At 41.1% G+C, this 18,435-nt stretch overlaps 2 protein-coding genes across 4 annotated transcripts in view; one reads left to right on the top strand and one right to left on the bottom strand.

The window, feature by feature from the left end:
- Window positions 1-18,435, top strand: part of RDH8 (retinol dehydrogenase 8) — a 192,369-nt gene that overhangs the window by 83,941 nt on the left and 89,993 nt on the right. The window lies entirely within an intron of this gene.
- COL5A3 (collagen type V alpha 3 chain) overlaps window positions 1-18,435 on the bottom strand; it is a 111,340-nt gene that overhangs the window by 72,854 nt on the left and 20,051 nt on the right. For both annotated transcript variants that reach the window (XM_072149452.1, XM_072149453.1), the window contains exon 2: window positions 431-598. In XM_072149452.1, the coding sequence (XP_072005553.1) occupies window positions 431-598 (168 nt within the window). The remainder of the gene's footprint in view (window positions 1-430; window positions 599-18,435) is intronic.

The raw sequence follows: 18,435 nt of genomic DNA, 5'->3' as shown, positions 1-18,435 counted from the left end.
TCGGGAAATGTTATTTATAAAGTTATTTGGGTGCTAGGTCTGTCTACTTGAAAAGCAAAGAATTTAGAACTTTGAAAATTGAGACTTTTTTCACAATTTTTCACAAATTTCGATTTTTTTCATAATTAACCGCAAAAAATATCATCCAAATATTTGCACTGATTTGACGTACATTGTGTGACGAGAAAACGATCTAAAAATTAAGCTACACGCACATGAACGTATGGGGAAAAGATTTTGAAAAGCCAATTATCACTGTGACCGAAAAAGATGTAGATCTGGATCTGCAGTTATAAAATATACCTGTTCCGACTTACATACAAATTTAACTTAAGTACAAACCTAAAGAATCTCTCCAGTACGTAACCCGGGGGCTGCCCGTATAGTGCCGTTATTTGGGAGCCATTGGTTGTCAGTTGTCACCACTTACCTGGGAATAGCTGCTTAGTCGGGGCGCTAAAGTGCGTTCTGTTTTCGACTCGGAAAGCAATATCCGTCTCCTCGATTCCTTGTCGCTGTGTGCAAATTCCAGCTGCTAACGTAACACCTTCAATTTGTTCATTAAGTTCCAGGGCTTGTAGGACATTAATTGGAGTCGCTATGAATAAAAAAAAGAAACATAAGTCTTATGTTATATGGAGGAACTAAAAAATATCTACAATGCAGTAACAGGTGTTTTCCCAACAGAATCTGAATATTTTATAGTGAGTGGAGCTAAACAGTAATACCAGACACCGCCCATACTCAATAGTGGCGCTATTACCAGGGGGAAAAATTATTTTTTTCTTATGTTCCGAATTTTTTGAATGTTTACAGTTTAGTAATTAAATAAGAAAATATCATTCTGCAGTTCTTACTATTTTGTTAAAAAAATGCATCAGTAAAGTAATTATCTTGGAATATTACTACAATTTGGGTAATGGACAATAGATTTGTGCACAAATTACTCACTTTTATAATACTGCCCCTATGTACAAGAATATAACTACTATAATACTGCCCCTATGTACAAGAATATAACTACTATAATACTGCCCCCTATGTACAGGAATATAACTACTATAATACTGCCCCCTATGTACAAGAATATAACTACTATAATACTACCCCCTATGTACAGGAATATAACTACTATAATACTGCCCCCTATGTACAAGAATATAACTACCATAATACTGCCCCCTATGTACAGGAATATAACTACTATAATACTGCCCCCTATGTACAAGAATATAACTACCATAATACTGCCCCTATGTACAAGAATATAACTACTATAATACTACCCCCTAAGTACAGGAATATAACTACTATAATACTGCCCCCTATGTACAGGAATATAACTACTATAATACTGCCCCCTATGTACAAGAATATAACTACCATAATACTGCCCCCTATGTACAAGAATATAACTACTATAATACTACCCCCTATGTACAGGAATATAACTACTATAATACTGCCCCTATGTACAAGAATATAACTACTATAATACTGCCCCCTATGTACAGGAATATAACTACTATAATACTGCCCCCTATGTACAAGAATATAACTACCATAATACTGCCCCCTATGTACAAGACTATAACTGCTATAATACTGCCCCCTATGTACAGGAATATAACTACTATAATACTGCCCCCTATGTACAAGAATATAACTACTATAATACTGCCCCCTATGTACAAGAATATAACTACTATAATACTGCACCCTATGTACAGGAATATAACTACTATAATACTGCCCCCTATGTACAAGAATATAACTACTATAATACTGCCACCTATGTACAAGAATATAACTACTATAATACTGCCCCCTATGTACAGGAATATAACTACTATAATACTTCCCCCTGTGTACAAGAATATAACTACTATAATACTGCCCCCTATGTACAAGAATATAACTACTATAATACTTCCCCCTGTGTACAAGAATATAACTACTATAATACTTCCCCCTATGTACAAGAATATAACTACTATAATACTGCCCACTATGTTCAAGAATATAACTACTATAATACTTCCCCCTATGTACAGGAATATAACTACTATAATACTGCCCCCTATGTACAAGAATATAACTACTATAATACTGCCCCCTATGTACAAGAATATAACTACCATAATACTGCCCCCTATGTACAAGACTATAACTGCTATAATACTGCCCCCTATGTACAGGAATATAACTACTATAATACTGCCCCCTATGTACAAGAATATAACTACTATAATACTGCCCCCTATGTACAAGAATATAACTACTATAATACTGCACCCTATGTACAGGAATATAACTACTATAATACTGCCCCCTATGTACAAGAATATAACTACTATAATACTGCCACCTATGTACAAGAATATAACTACTATAATACTGCCCCCTATGTACAGGAATATAACTACTATAATACTTCCCCCTGTGTACAGGAATATAACTACTATAATACTGCCCCCTATGTACAAGAATATAACTACCATAATACTGCCCCCTATGTACAAGAATATAACTACTATAATACTACCCCCTATGTACAGGAATATAACTACTATAATACTGCCCCTATGTACAAGAATATAACTACTATAATACTGCCCCCTATGTACAGGAATATAACTACTATAATACTGCCCCCTATGTACAAGAATATAACTACCATAATACTGCCCCCTATGTACAAGACTATAACTGCTATAATACTGCCCCCTATGTACAGGAATATAACTACTATAATACTGCCCCCTATGTACAAGAATATAACTACTATAATACTGCCCCCTATGTACAAGAATATAACTACTATAATACTGCACCCTATGTACAGGAATATAACTACTATAATACTGCCCCCTATGTACAAGAATATAACTACTATAATACTGCCACCTATGTACAAGAATATAACTACTATAATACTGCCCCCTATGTACAGGAATATAACTACTATAATACTTCCCCCTGTGTACAAGAATATAACTACTATAATACTGCCCCCTATGTACAAGAATATAACTACTATAATACTTCCCCCTGTGTACAAGAATATAACTACTATAATACTTCCCCCTATGTACAAGAATATAACTACTATAATACTGCCCACTATGTTCAAGAATATAACTACTATAATACTTCCCCCTATGTACAGGAATATAACTACTATAATACTGCCCCCTATGTACAAGAATATAACTACTATAATACTGCCCACTATGTACAAGAATATAACTACTATAATACTTCCCCCCATGCTGAGTTTATGAGATCAGTAAAACATCCAAAGCTAATATGGAATCATTTTGTCTTTTTCGGCACATCCTATTAGCTCTGTCCAGAACAGATTTTGGAAATAATTAGGGTAAACATCCAGATTTTAATCTCAGCTGAAATCCAAACACAGCATAGAACATTCTGTGGTCTTTAAAAGAAGAAACAATACTTGAGATGTACGATCTCAGCTATTGCAATGGCCGTGACCTCCTAAGAGAACACATAACATTTTCCTACACCAATAACAGATAATACTCCAATAAAACCACAAGAAGATAGAAAACAGACTAGTAATAAATCGGAGAACAATTGTTATTATGGCGGAACCCCTGCAGACATTTATAATAATTGACTATTCACTCAGTGCCCAACTGAGAATCACGTGGACAACCGGGCAATGAAGCTAACAACATGGCGTAAAGATTAGAACACAACGAAAAAAGTCATCAGGCGCCAACTCCAACCAGTAGTAGAAGTTGAAGTAGAAGTATAGGAGGTTTGTACGGTAGCCCAAGGCCCATGGCCACCCAAACCACCAACCAAGGACCTTAGAAGGACCTTCACCCATGAATCGTTGTACATCTGTTCTTGTTCTCAATACACATGTACACAAGAGCTTTTTCAGGACCTTTGAAGGTCCCACAAGAAGTTTGATTCGGACTTCAGCCATATTTCCGGAAAATATTTCAACCTACAGTAGGTGACTGTAGACATGAAACTTCTTTCCATCCAGGCTAGATCAGTCAGGTTGGAAAACTGTGGTTGGCCCAGGCTACATGTGTATGACACGTTTAGCCAAGTCTGAGGGCAGAGCACCTAAAAAGTGGACCTAGTATGTCTGTGTATATGGACAGGCCTCGGAAAATGGATGGTCAAATATAGTGTTGGAGTTGGGTTCGTTGGGCCCTCAAAATAAAATTATTCTTGTTGGGCCCATTTACCATTGAACCCTGGGAACTGAGCCATCTCAATGTTGTGTTATCTTTTCCTGGACCTCCGGGGTCCAATGTTGTTTTACTACCTGGGCCCACTGATCATCTTATAGTCCAAGCCTGGTCAAGTGTCAAAGGCTGGTCAATTGTATATTCCATTGATTCCATCAAACAACTTCTCATATTTTGGCTTCTGTGGTTTTCATGAAGTTTAAGAAAATTGGATATTGTCAACGCTTGAGGTGTTAAGAGATGAAGGTTGTATTGGAATAGAAAAAACATGGCGGCTTCCTCTAGAAACTCAGTTACATCCGGTATTGTGGCCAACAATCCTAAAGTTCAGCAATAGTCCCAGGAAATTTCGAATGTCCAGGCCCAAAGATGAGGAGAGCATAAGGTAAACCCTACCTATCTAAAATTGTGTGCTCCTGGTGGATTGGGCAATCTATAGGGCAGGCTTTAAAAGGGCGTCCATTCTTACTTCCCGACCCTAGTCACAAGCATATCACTCAGACAAACCAGCTCCCTACACTGCACTGAAGAGACCCAACTATGTCGAAACAGTGCTGTCTACAGTCGAGAGTCTGTTCCTTCAGGTATAGATATACTGGTTTGGTTTTAATCCCACATCATGATCTGAGGCTTCCTGAAGGTCATGCTTGATGTCAAGGATGCTGCCTTACAAGGAGCTAAAAGAGACGTGGCTTTCCTTATCCGATCCATGGCTATAAGACTCCATACGCCTACACTGCGGCCTTAACTGGCAGTCCCCATAAGGAGAACTCTTACTTCCTGACTCTAGTCACAAGCCTCTCACTAAGCCAAACCAGTTCCCTACACTGTACTGAAGAGACCCAACTAGGTTGAAACAGTGCTGCCTACAGCTGGGAGTCTGGATATACTGGATTGGTTTTAATCCTGCATCATATCATAAGGCTTCCTGAAGGTCATGCTTGATGTCAAGGTAGCTGCCTTACAAGGAAGCTAAAAGAGGCGTGGTTTTCCTTATCCCATCCTTGAAAACTTTGCATATTTTACCAGTGTCCACGTTTATGCACAGTCCAGAAAATAATCTATATTGTTTGTAAAATGAAAGTTATAAAATTTTACAATATGCTTTACTTATCAGTTCCTCACGGTTTTCTAAGTGTCATGCAACACAAACCGTAGAAAGGTTTTCTGTGACTTCTCCTCCTTGGGGCCCCTGAAGACAGTTACACTAAACTCCCAATGATGGCCGCCCTGGTGACATCACATGACCATGCTCCTGTGTTTATCTACAGGAAGTAAATAATGAAGCTTCCTGTTGCATAACAGCAGGGAAACAACAAGCAGAGATCTAGAAAACCACGAGGAACTGATACAAACAGTATATTGGAAAATTCCAGAAATTTTCAATATAAAAACAATATAGAATATTGTTAATATAAATTATTATGCCGAATACTATGTGTAAAGATGGTGTGTATTGTCTAGACCTAACGCTCGGTCTAGTGAATAAGATGGACATGTGTTGCCTTGTGTTTAAAAAGTAAGCAGCCATGTTTGTAGAATCTAGGAAACTCTTTTTTAAGGAACATTTCTGCATTAACCTATGTGAGTCCCTAACACTGCATATTCTAATTCAGACATCCCAGGACATTGTAAGTATGTCATCATGTATTAAAATTCTGCCTTATACTGATGGCTCTGAACTTCCAGGCTTGAAGTTCACCAATGACCATCAAGATGATCCAGAGGAGGCAAGGAAAAAGGTCACATGGTCCGACGAGACAAATATAGAACTTAAAAGTATCAACTCCAATCGTGGAGGAAGAAGAAGGATGGGTACAACCCCCAAAACAAAATTTTGCCCAACAACCTCCTTCCCTCAGTAAGAACTTGGAAGATGGGTCGTGGCTGGGTCTTCCAGACCTGAACCCAAATGAAAATCTTTAGAGGGAGATAAAACTCAGTGTTGCTCAGTGACAGCCCCGAAATATTGAAGATCTGACTGAAGGAGAGAAGCCAAAATCCCTGCTGCTGTGCAAACTACAAGAACTACAGGAAAATGACCGACCTGTGAAATAACACGCAAAGGTTTCCCTACCAAATATTAGGTTATGTTATCTATTATTGTATCAAATACTTATTTCATGTGCTAAAATGCTCATTAATTATGGTATTTAAAAATCCTACAATGTGATTTTCTGGATTTTTTTTAGATCTTTTGTCTCTCACAGTTGAAACTACAGACCCCTCCATTACAGACCCCTCCATTCTTTGTAGGTGGGACAACTTTCAAAGTCAGAAGAACAACACTTATTTTCCCCAGAGTAAATCCTGATATGATGAGTGAATACTTAGTATCAATGGAGTAGGGATTGATTCGCTGATGGTCCCCAAACAATTTGGCACTCTCCATGAGTAAAATCTGGTACAACCCCTACTGCCAAGGAAGATGAAGATGGGAGAATAGGAAGGCAAACAAGGGAAGACCAGACAGCGCTCATAGAGTAGTATTGTTTGGATAAACAATTGATATTTGTTGAATAGGATGGTTGGAGAGAGGCTCACCGGATGTGGTTGTGCTGGATTAGGCACAACACTATTTGATGTTTTGGACCGGTGAGGAATGTCAGAGGTGCTGCCTTTGGACTCCTTTCTCAAGTGATAAGAGACTGCCGCACAGGGGGTTAGCCGCTGCAACAGATGTCCCACCCCCTGCGCAGCAGTCTCTTATCACTTGAGAAAGGAGTTCCTAATACTCTGAAACGCGTTGTGTTCCGAGACCAGTAATAAACGTTCCTCTTAACTTTACCCGATGAGTCATCCTAAATCATTGTGTGCGCCACATTTGACAGTACCCTATTCACCTCTCCAAGGTAGATGAAGATGACAGGGTGTTCTACATAACGATTATGATTGGATTTCACCGAATCTTACATCTAGGCTGAGATATATGTAGAGAGACAAAGAGTTACTGGCCCAGAGCCTGGGGTTGTACTACTAGAAAGATTAAAAATTTTGAACTGGAACCCAACAGCTATTTCTGCAATACATATATGTGTATACTTGGCCGGACATGTCTAACAATGGCTTATCTCTCCTCCGGACATAAAGATTAGGAAGAAGAAATGGGAGGACTTCACGGCAGAGCCTCCTGGTGCAATCTTGGTTCAGCCAAGTTTTCTCTTCTGTGTAATTGGGTGGTTGGTGATCCTATGGTGTTTTAGGATTTTGGGATTGCTGTCAATTACTTATGTACCTAATACAACAGAGGTAGGAGAGAAGAGGTTAATACGGCTCCTTGTCTTGTGCTCAGCGCTAACATGAGAACATGTTGTGACTCCTCCGAGCCTTGACCCACAATAAGATGCTTTTGTGTCTTCAGACGTATAAAGGAATGCTATAACAAGCTTTGGATCTTCTTCTGTACACTGTATGTATTGTTACTGGTTTCCAGTTACTGCCTGCAGCGTTCTGCCGCTTATTGTTCTGTGTCGGCCAATGAGAACCCACCATTGTAATGACTTAGGATTAGCCCTGGCATGTATGGAAGGCTGGGCCGTATGGCATCTGCGAAATGGCATCACTACAACAACCCTGTAATAATTGAGGGAAGGTAAGGACCCATTGCGGGAAGACATGGGGACCATGTGACCAATATGCCATGTGCCGACTGTGGCAGTGCCATATCACAAGCTTCAAATTTACATAGAACCCACAGCTACAGTGATGGTTCCCGGCTCTTACAACAGGGGCATGGAGCCAAATTTGTGCTCTTTTCATGCAAATCGATGCCGGGGCTAGTTGTAGGGCCACCCAAAGAACATTCCTAGAAGACCCCTTTAAGTATGTATTTACATGGAGGTCTAACCAACACTTTGTAGAAGTACAGGTCAATGTTTGGTCAAGTGTTCTTTGGGGTATTGGACAGAGTACGGCAAAGGAAGCAGAAAGATTCTAAGGCGTCTTTTTCCCACATAAACTAATCTGGTAATTTAACCCTCCAGCTTTACGACACACGTTCCATCCCACTTGTTCAGCAGATCATCCTCTCTTTATCATTTATATAAGCTGAGCCCAAAACATAATTCTAAATTCGATCTTAAGATGGATACATTGGATTACTCTTGTTACATTTTAAAAAAAATTTCTGCTATAGCAGCTGCTGCTTGACATCGAGGACTACTACTCAGCTTTCTACCTTAGTATGTAGTTGCCAGTCTTTGAACCCTCTCTAGCTCTACTACATCCTTTATAGACCTAAAAACCCTGTTTTTGGAGATTTCTATAGGTAACAATACATTGGGATCTCATATTTTTATTACTCTTTTTATTTACCCTAAAATCTTGCTTGCTTTAGCAGCTGCTGCCTGACATTGGGTGCTACTTCTTAGCTACTTGTGACCAGAATACCCTTTTCCTATTGTGTTCGATCCAGTTTACAATTAGACTATTTTTGATTAAATATTTTCAAATCAGGCAATTTAATAATCCTATTTTTCCACATAATACGAAGAGGCAGAGAATTTCGAGGGAAAGATTATTCTCAAAGGAGCATGTGGTAACCAAAGAAGTACCAATGTGCCTTTAATCTCAGAATCGACGGGGATTGTGTGAACCGGGTTGGTACAGCAGCCTGTACTGTATAAGTCATGAGGTCCTATAGGTCCAACTCCCACCATTATTCATTGATGGCCTCTACTAATAATCCGTAATTCTCATATACAGGACATCCAAATAAAACCCATGGTTTGGAAGCAATTATTTCATGCAATAGATGCTACATGGACGGCATCCAGCCCACCCATATAAATCAAGGCTATGTGCCAACAAGTGACATCTTCATCATGATCTCATCATTGACATTTCTGCAGAGACTGGCCTACTGTACTGTGCTCATTGTAGGGGCTCTTAATCCAAATAGTGAGCTCCAATGTTATGAAATTCCTCAAAAGCGCTTGGACTTGTCATATCAATTTATCAAATATTTCTATAGTACTTTAGTCATTGGGGCTTTTAAAGTAGCCATATTCTACTTCAGGGCAAAAATTTAAAGAACCTCAAAATTAGGACTACTTTAATGCAACGTGAAATGTGGGTTAACAATGAGCCCCAAAGATAGACCTTTACAGAATTGAAGGGATTTTCCATGAGTATATATTGATTTATCCTTGGAATAGACATCACTGTTGATGAAGGGGTTTTGGTGTGACTTGTAAATTGGCCATATTGGAAGTTCAACATTGATCATCGATATATATCCAAGTCTATAGGAAGCCTCCCTACTGTTCTCTTATGTAAAGTTAATTTCATTGGGTTTGCCCAATCATCCAACATATAATTGGCCTCCTCGCTCTCAACTCTTCTTTGCTGGAAAATATCAAAGGAGAAAAGAATCAGGCAATTTTGAAAACAACCCATTTGATCTCCGTAGAGCAGTGATGGCGAACCTTTTAGAGACTAGGTGCCCAAACTACTACCAAAACCCACTTATTTTCCATCAAGTGCCATGACAATTTAAACAATAACATTTTGCTCCCTGTTCTTCCACAACATTCAATTGAATCGACCCCATGAGGACACCAATACAGTTGAAAGCAGGAGGGCAAGGGGACCTCCAAAGATAATCCAGCCCTGTTCACACCTTCTCACGCCTCCTGCAGTTCTAATCTGTCAAAGATGTGAGATCTTAAAGGAAACCTACCAGTTCAAATGGTAGGTGTAAGCTGTAAATACCCTGAGCTGGTGCCGGTGGTTACTTTCGTTAGTTTTACGCTGTATCGCGGTTTAAACACTTTTTAAAGTCTATAGCTGAAGCTGCTTTGGCGCTGCACGCAACGTCTCCGGCACTTCCTATGTAGGCGCGCACACGGTCGCGCGCGGCGCCGAAGCAGCTTCAGCTATAAACTTTTTAAAGTGTTTAACCCCATAGCGCAATAAGACGTACCCTTACGTCTTACTGCGCATGGGGGAGTATGAAGAGGGCTCACGGGCTGAGCCCTCTTCATACTCACCGGGCATTTGCTTCATAATGAAGCAAATGCCCGTCGCTAACACCCGCGATCGGTGCTTGCACCGATCGCAGGTGTTAACCCTTTGATCGCCGCCGGCAAAGCTGCCGGCGGCATTAAAGAGCCGGCGGCGCGTGGGCGCCGGCATCTTGGCTCCGATCGTCACTCCCCGTGACGTCACCGGGGAGCGGCGATCCGTTGCCATGACAGCCTCGGATCACACAATGATCCGAGGCTATCATGTTTTAGGCCATCTATTACAATGTGCGATCTGCACATTGTAATAGATGGTATGCAAAATCCCCATATACTGCCATACTGTAGTATGGCAGTATATGGTAGGATCAATCAGACAACCTAGGGTTAAAGTACCCTAGGGAGTCTGAAAAATAGTGAAAAAAAAAAATAAAAAAAAGAAAAAAAAAAAAATTATATTAAAAAAACATAAAAATTCAAATCACCCCCCTTTCCCTAGAACTGATATAAATATAAATAAACCGTAAAAATCATAAACACATTAGGTATCGCCGCATCCGAAAATGCCCGATCTATCAAAATATAATAACCGTTTTTCACTGCGTTTAACCCCGTAGCGGAAAATAGCGCCCGAAGTCGCAAATGGCATTTTTTTGCCATTTTGAAAAATAGAAAAAATTCTATAAAAAGTGATCAAAAGGTCGCACAGTCCTAAAAATAGAAGCATTGAAAACGTCATCAGAAGTCGCAAAAAATGACACCACTCACAGCTCCATACACCGAAGTATGAAAAAGTTATTAGCGCAAGAACACGGCAAAATGAAGAATTTTTTTTCTGTACAGGAGGTTTTAATTTTTGTAAATGTATGAAAACATTATAAAACCTATACAAATTTGGTATCCCCGTGATCGTATTGACCTAATGAATGAAATAGACCTGTCATTTGGGGCGCACAGTGTAAGCTGTAAAAACCAAGCCCACAAGAAATGGCACAAATGTGTTTTTTCATCATTTTCACTGCATTTAGAATTTTTTTCCCGCTTCCCAGTACACGGCATGGAATATTTAATACCATCACTACGAAGTGCAATTTGTTACGCAGAAAATAAGCCATCACATAGCTCTGTACACGGAAAAATTGTGGGGAGTAAAAAATAAAAACGCAAAAACGAAAAAGGGCCTGGTCCTTAAGGGGTTAAACCACAATACAGCGGTTAATAACACTAATGAAAGTAACCACCGGAATTTACAGCTTACCCCTACCATTTGAACTGGTAGGTTTCCTTTAAAAGATTGTTGAGAGCAGCATCTCAAGTTGTCTGGGTATGCAGAAATATTTGAGTCCTATCTGGTAAACTCCGTTCTGGGGAGGCAGTCTGGGTGCCCAAAGAAAGAGCTCTGAGTGCCACCTATGGCACCCGTGCCATAGGTTCGCCATCACTGCCGTAGAGTCTTCTGGTGGTGGCTCTCTTCATTCATTACTTTTGCACTTCAGGTGAGATGATCGTGCATGATCACGTTGATGAAATGGTTGATCTGCCATGCCTGGATAAACATAGATGAGTATAGAGGGGTTATGATGGCATGAAGGTTCTTTTAATGTGCCTATCGGTGCTTGTGCCAGGAACCTCTAGGGAACCTTGAACCTCCAGCAATGAAGAGTTGTCCTAGCACAACATATTACCAATTTCCTAGTCTTGAAAAAGTAGAGTATGGCTCCATATGCTTTCATGAGACATATGTCTTACTAGTAATCTGCATAACTTTAGTCAAAGACCTTGAGCATGTCAAGTGGTGGCTCATGGTTGTTCATGGGCATTACCCGAGCCTCATAACAATCACAATTGTGGTGTTACATGAATGGCTACTCCTTTCTGTGTTGAGACAGCAGGTGCACTTTACAGGTTATGGTTCATTGGACAAGTATTCCCTTTATTACATTTTTTCTAGCTTCCAATAGAGGAAATGTGCAGCTACAGGCGTCCCGTAACTAAACCCCTTCTCCATGTAGTCTACGGCAAGCTCAGGCCTGCAGAAGATTAGCAGTAAGAGAAAAGCAGTCTACCCCAACATCAAACCCTCCGTCCCTTCCTAAATACATCTTTTCTTCTCGGAAATTCCTCTTTTTCAGTCCAGCTTTCCCACCCATATTTTTTTCTTAGTAATCCCTCTGTTTAGTTCAATTGAAATACCAATTGCCAATGTTTAATTTGTGGTTGTCAGAAATATTGTTTACAGGCCGCGTGCCAAAAAGTCGAAAATATGCAGGAAGTGACCGCTGTCACAATCAATATATGGGAAGATGCTGAACCATGGGTGAGAGTCTCGGAGAACCAAGTTGACCTTCACATCTAGGTCTAGTTCCCAGAGGCTCACAACGTGATATTCCAGGTGAGAAACAGCCGTTATCTAGAAGGCGTGAGAGGATTGAGCTGATCATACATGACCAGTATCTGGGCTCTGTCTTGGGAGATGGGAAGAAGTCTTCAGCTGTATACATGGTAGATCTACACCAAAGATGATGGTCTGGATCCCCTTGCTATAACCATACCCTACAACCTTGTAGAGCTGTGAAAGATCAACTCTACGAGCCTGATCCATTTTGGATAGTTACCATCTGTATCTTGACAATTGTCAAAGGGGGCAGTTAACCAAAATTTTTTATTTTTTTGTTTAGTCCCGAATTGCGAACAGACACCAAAAAACCTTTTCAAGATTTTTGAAAGTTATTGGTAACGAGCTATGAACATTTGTTCCCAATAAGTGGGCCAACTGGGCTTTGAAGGGCCACATCACATTTTTTGTAAAGTTTTCTTCTGTGGTTCTTTGAATGGCCGGCTACTGTCTAGCTCATCAACGTTGGGTATGAGCATCATATTTGTGTGGAAGTGTCAATGTCTAAGATCCTTATTGTGAACTTTTCTTTAGCAAACCGGTTCCCCCCGCAAAGAGCCAAATAGGATTCAGAAGTTTGAGTTGTGAACTCTGTAGACCACACAATTGTGTCCTCCAAAAAGAAATGTAAAAAACTGTTGGAAATCAGGTCAAACAGAAGCCAGTGGCTAATTTTTTGGACTCAATTTGCCTAATTTAAATGAATGGACCTATTGTTTGATATGTCAAATGCTATTTTTTGGAATTCACCATATTCCCCTGACAGGAAATTTAACAGAGCGCTAATACAAGATCTTAACATCCCCGAATAAACAGTCAGATGTTTTAAGATGCCTGCAAGACATTGGGGGTCATTTACTAAGGGCCGATTAGCGTTTTCCCGACGTGTTACCCGAACATTTCCGATTTGCCCTGTATTGCCCCGGGATTTTGGCGCACGAAAACCCGACGGATTCGGAAAAACCGCTGCATATTTTAAAAAAAGTGTTGCTGGACTCGCGCTTACCTTCACCAGGAATAGGCCGGTGAACTTCAGTGCATTTCGGTGGGCCGCGGCGGACTTCACCGCAGCAGCGCCACTTGGTGGACGTCGGAGGAACTACCTTAGTGAATCCCGGCTGGACCCAAATCCACCGCAGAGAACACGCCGCTGGATCGCGAATGGACCGGGTAAGTAAATTTGCCCCATTTTGTTAATCTATTGGATCACTATAGATCTGGAAATATGATAGGAGGATGTGACATTGAATTTACTTCAGTTTTCTTCTTTAAATATGTTATATATTTGCATCTCTAGAATTGCGACAAGTTTGCTTTTTATTGCCGTCACAATCCTTCTTTCCCTTCTGTCAACGTTCTCTTCAAAAAGTCTCAACTTTTTATGCAAATCGACTCTGATCTCACATTGGCATAAGAAAAACGATGGAACTTTTTGTATCTCTACAACTCTAGAAGATGTCCCCAACAATAGACACTGCCTGAAAATTTCCCTATTGCACCAAACAAAACAATGGGGCAGATTTACTTACCCGGTCCATTCGCGATCCAACGGCGCGTTCTCTGCGGTGGATTCGGGTCCGGCCGGGATTTATTAAGGCAGTTCCTCCACCGTCCACCAGGTGGCACTGCTGCACTGAAGAGCATCGGAACGAGCTGGAGTTCACCGAGCCGGGCTGAGTGAAGGTAAGTGCAAGCGCCGCAACACATTTTTTTTTTTAAATGACCCCCAATTTCTCATTGAACCTTCCATTGTATGAGTTGGAAACTCTCCTGACCCCAAACCTTAGTCCTACTGGCCACTTAATGGGAACATCCTGGAAAAGGGACATGTACAGTAAGTAGGTTGTCCACAAGTAGGTGTCTCCAGCAATGCTCTCCTTATAGAGGGCAGGTAAGCTCATCATTGTGATATTACTAAGACTGATTCTAGGTTAACAAGGAACAGGATGTCCCTGTCCACCAGCAGCCATCACTGTAGGGGGCGCTATAATGATAATATCAAACATATTAGATACTGTGATAACTGTGTAGATATGAAGAAACAGCATAGGATCGGGCTCCTCCTGAAGCTGTCATACATCTCATTGACCTCCATACAAAGCCGACATTTGGGTGGAGTAATCTCTTACATATACATCCTATATACATCAGAGTGGCCCTATAAGCCTTACATATTAACCCTTTTGAAGTCTGACGTTTGCCTAGAATAACAGAGCAAACTTTCTCCCCCCTCCTTTCAATAACTTCTATGCTGAACATGTCAGGGTGACTCACAAGCAGATTTATCACACAATTCCCCTGTTATTTTAAGTATTTCTTCTCAGAAGAAATGGAAACGGCATGTTTCCGAAGAAATCCTTTAAAGGGGAAATCTACTTTTGACAGCTTTTTATTCTTAAAAAGTTCCCAAAAAAATAATAATAAATTGGGGCATCACATAGATTGGAGTCTCTATGATTATCGGTGGCGGTTCCTGGAAGCAAGTGTTCAATTTCCCCACAGCTCCCCCGGAGGAGAATTTAAGTATTGCATTCCATACATACATTTGATGTGTATCTGACAAACATGCAATATAATGGGAACAGACTCCAAGCTTGTTTCCACAGAGGGTCGAAAGGCTCATGGATGAATGTCCAAACCCATCCAAACCTAGATCAGATGACAATCATGTCATATGTAAGGTATACATCTATCATGTGGAGTTCTTACACGATGCACAGCTGAGAGTTTGTTGCAGACTTGTTCACAATGACAATGCTCTGTGAGCTTAGCAAAGATAATTGATATAGATAATTGATATAGATAGCGCTCAGGAGGGAAGGCGAGTATAAATATTTTTTTTAGTGTGCCCATGTAGGAACCTGGGCGATTCAGGGCACTCAACTATAAGGACCTGTGGGTGCTTTAGTGCCCTGAATTGCCCTAACAGGTTCCTAGTAAGAGAGAGATAGGCTCCACCATAAAGTCTGGTAGAAGCTGGGAACCCAAATCCAGCCAGGCCCAAACATGGACAGACACAGTTTTCCATAGCCAACGTCATGGTGAAGAAAAGCAAGGCCCAGGAGGACTATATCAGTCACTGGTGGGCCACCGTAGATCTACCAGAGTCTACAAAGAGACTGGACCTGTATCTGGAGAAACAACCAGACCCGGGAGATCATCAGATCCTGACCCGCGACAGACTGATCGCCCACAACATGGCCATGGAGTCCAGGCGGCACAGGCTCCTGCCTGGCTCCTGCCAATAAAACTTCTTTGAATTTGACATGAGATAGATAGATAATGGATTGAGAGATATGATATAGATAGATAGATAGATAGATATGAGATAGATATAAGATAGATAGATATGAGATAGATAGATAGATAGATAGATATGAGATAGATAGATAGATGTGAGATAGATAGATAGATAGATAGATATGAGATAGATAGATAGATAGATAGATATGAGATAGATAGATAGATATGAGATAGATAGATAGATATGAGATAGATAGATAGATGTGAGATAGATAGATAGATAGATATGAGATAGATAGATAGATAGATAGATGTGAGATAGATAGGAGATAGATAGATAGATGTGAGATAGATAGGAGATAGATAGATAGATAGATATGAGATGATAGATAGATAGATAGATAGATAGATGTGAGATGATAGATAGATAGATAGATAGATGTGAGATAGATAGATAGATGAGAGATAGATAGATAGATATGAGATATATGATATAGATATATGCAGGTAGGATATACCCCTCATACCACTCGAGCCATTGTACCCCGGCAGTGGTTATTTCTCACAGTCGATCCTTTTGTAATTGTGGGTTAAAATTACGGCTAAAATATGTATCTAACATACTTCTGTGCTGCTGGGACCTGCAGATCTCTGAGGTATTTCCAGCCTGGAGCAGTAAACGTTACAGGAGGAATAACAGAGGGGCTGATAACTGCGAGAGCTAGCATTCTGTAAACAGTGTGACAGCTCGGCCTAATCCCACGGCAGCTGTGACGTGTGTGACTGAGAGCCGGAGGATTTGTCTGTGTCACAGAGAATTTATGATCCTGATCCTGTATAATCCTATGTTGCCACCGGCATAATGGCCCCGGTTGTATACACCTCAAAGCTGAGGGTCTGTTACAGTTACATTTACTATATTAATAGTCCATATTCACATAGTTCCAGAATATTCTGGTGAACAGAAGTGCAAGGTATTAGGTAGAATTAGATCTGGGTCCTAATATTACAGCACAGAACAATGGGAGTGTGAACGGCGTCTATTAGGTCCGGGTTTTCTTTGTGCTATGGTCGGTCAATGAGAAGAGTGATGGATGATGGAGAACCTTCTCTGGCAGGTGAGGTCATTCATGATCACCACCTTCTCCCTGCCTTTGCTCTTTGACCTCTAGGAGATAGACCCTTGAGGACACTGATATGTTATGCTCTATGACTAAAGGAGATGTTGACCCAGAACAAAGGTCACTGTCATAGGTATGGATCAAGCCGCAACATATTCCAAAGCCTCGTACGGAGATCTTATCAGCCTGATGTGGATTGAGAGGATACTGTCAGCATGTATGAGCCTCCTACTGCAGACATTGTCAGGTTTTGACCCTGAAGAGCTGTGTTATCTTGAGGGCCTGTCCTCACACTGCTGTGCTCCTAGCTTGTTGCATTTAACTTTTCCTTAACCCTTCTCCTATGCCCAAGGCCACCACCAATGCTAATGGAGCTGCCTTATGGGGCCAGTGACAGTGCTAAGGAATTGGGCCACCCAGAGAGGTGCGCCACCTAGTGTTCTGACCATGTGTTTTGTTACTACATGCGTTTATAAGATTCTGGTACTATGTATGACCATTGCAGCGTGTACAAGTCTTTCCCCTAAATGCACTGCAATGCACTGCCACAAGTAGCATAAAGAGGTCCCTGCGTCACCTGGTCTAGGGACACTGGGACTATACTGGCTACTGTGGGGGCACTGTAACTATATTAGCCACTGTGAGGCACTGTGACTATACTCGCTACTGTGGAGGCACTGTGACTATATTGGCTAATGTGCGGCACTGTGACTATACTGGCTACTGTGGGGGCACTGTGACTATACTCGCTACTGTGGAGGCACTGTGACTATATTGGCTAATGTGCGGCACTGTGACTATACTGGCTACTGTGGGGGCACTGTGACTATATAGGCTACTGTAGGGGCACTGTGACTATATTGGCTACTGTGGGGGCACTGTGACTATATTGGCTACTGTGGGGGCACCGTTACTATGTTGGCTACTGTGGGGGTACTGTGACTGCTACAGTGGGACACTGTGGGGCACTGTGACAATATTGGCTTCTGTGGGGGAACTGTGACTGTATTGACTACTGCGGGGGCACTGTGACTATATTGGCTACTGTGGGGACACTGTTACTATATTGGCCACTGTGAGGCACTATGACTATACTGGCTACTGTGGGGGCACTGTGACTATATTGGCTACTGTGTGGGCACTGTGACTATATTGGCTACTGTGGGGGCACTGTGACTATATTGGCTACTGTGGGGCACCGTTACTATGTTGGCTACTGTGGGGGTACTGTGACTGCTACGGTGGGACACCGTGACTATATTGGCCACTGTGGGGCACTGTGACAATATTGGCTTCTGTGGGGGAACTGTGACTGTATTGACTACTGTGGGGACGCTGTAACTATATTGAACCCTTTGGAACACTGTGACATTATTGTCTACGATGATGGTACTGTGACTATATAATCCCAAAACAGAGACCCCCTATGATAATAATATATTTAGCACCCATACGAATTAAGAGCTCTGTGGAGGTCT

This window comes from Engystomops pustulosus, chromosome 4 (genome assembly GCF_040894005.1).
Source record: "Engystomops pustulosus chromosome 4, aEngPut4.maternal, whole genome shotgun sequence".
Classification (NCBI taxonomy): domain Eukaryota; kingdom Metazoa; phylum Chordata; class Amphibia; order Anura; family Leptodactylidae; genus Engystomops; species Engystomops pustulosus.
This window is presented reverse-complemented; position numbering and strand designations above follow the sequence as displayed.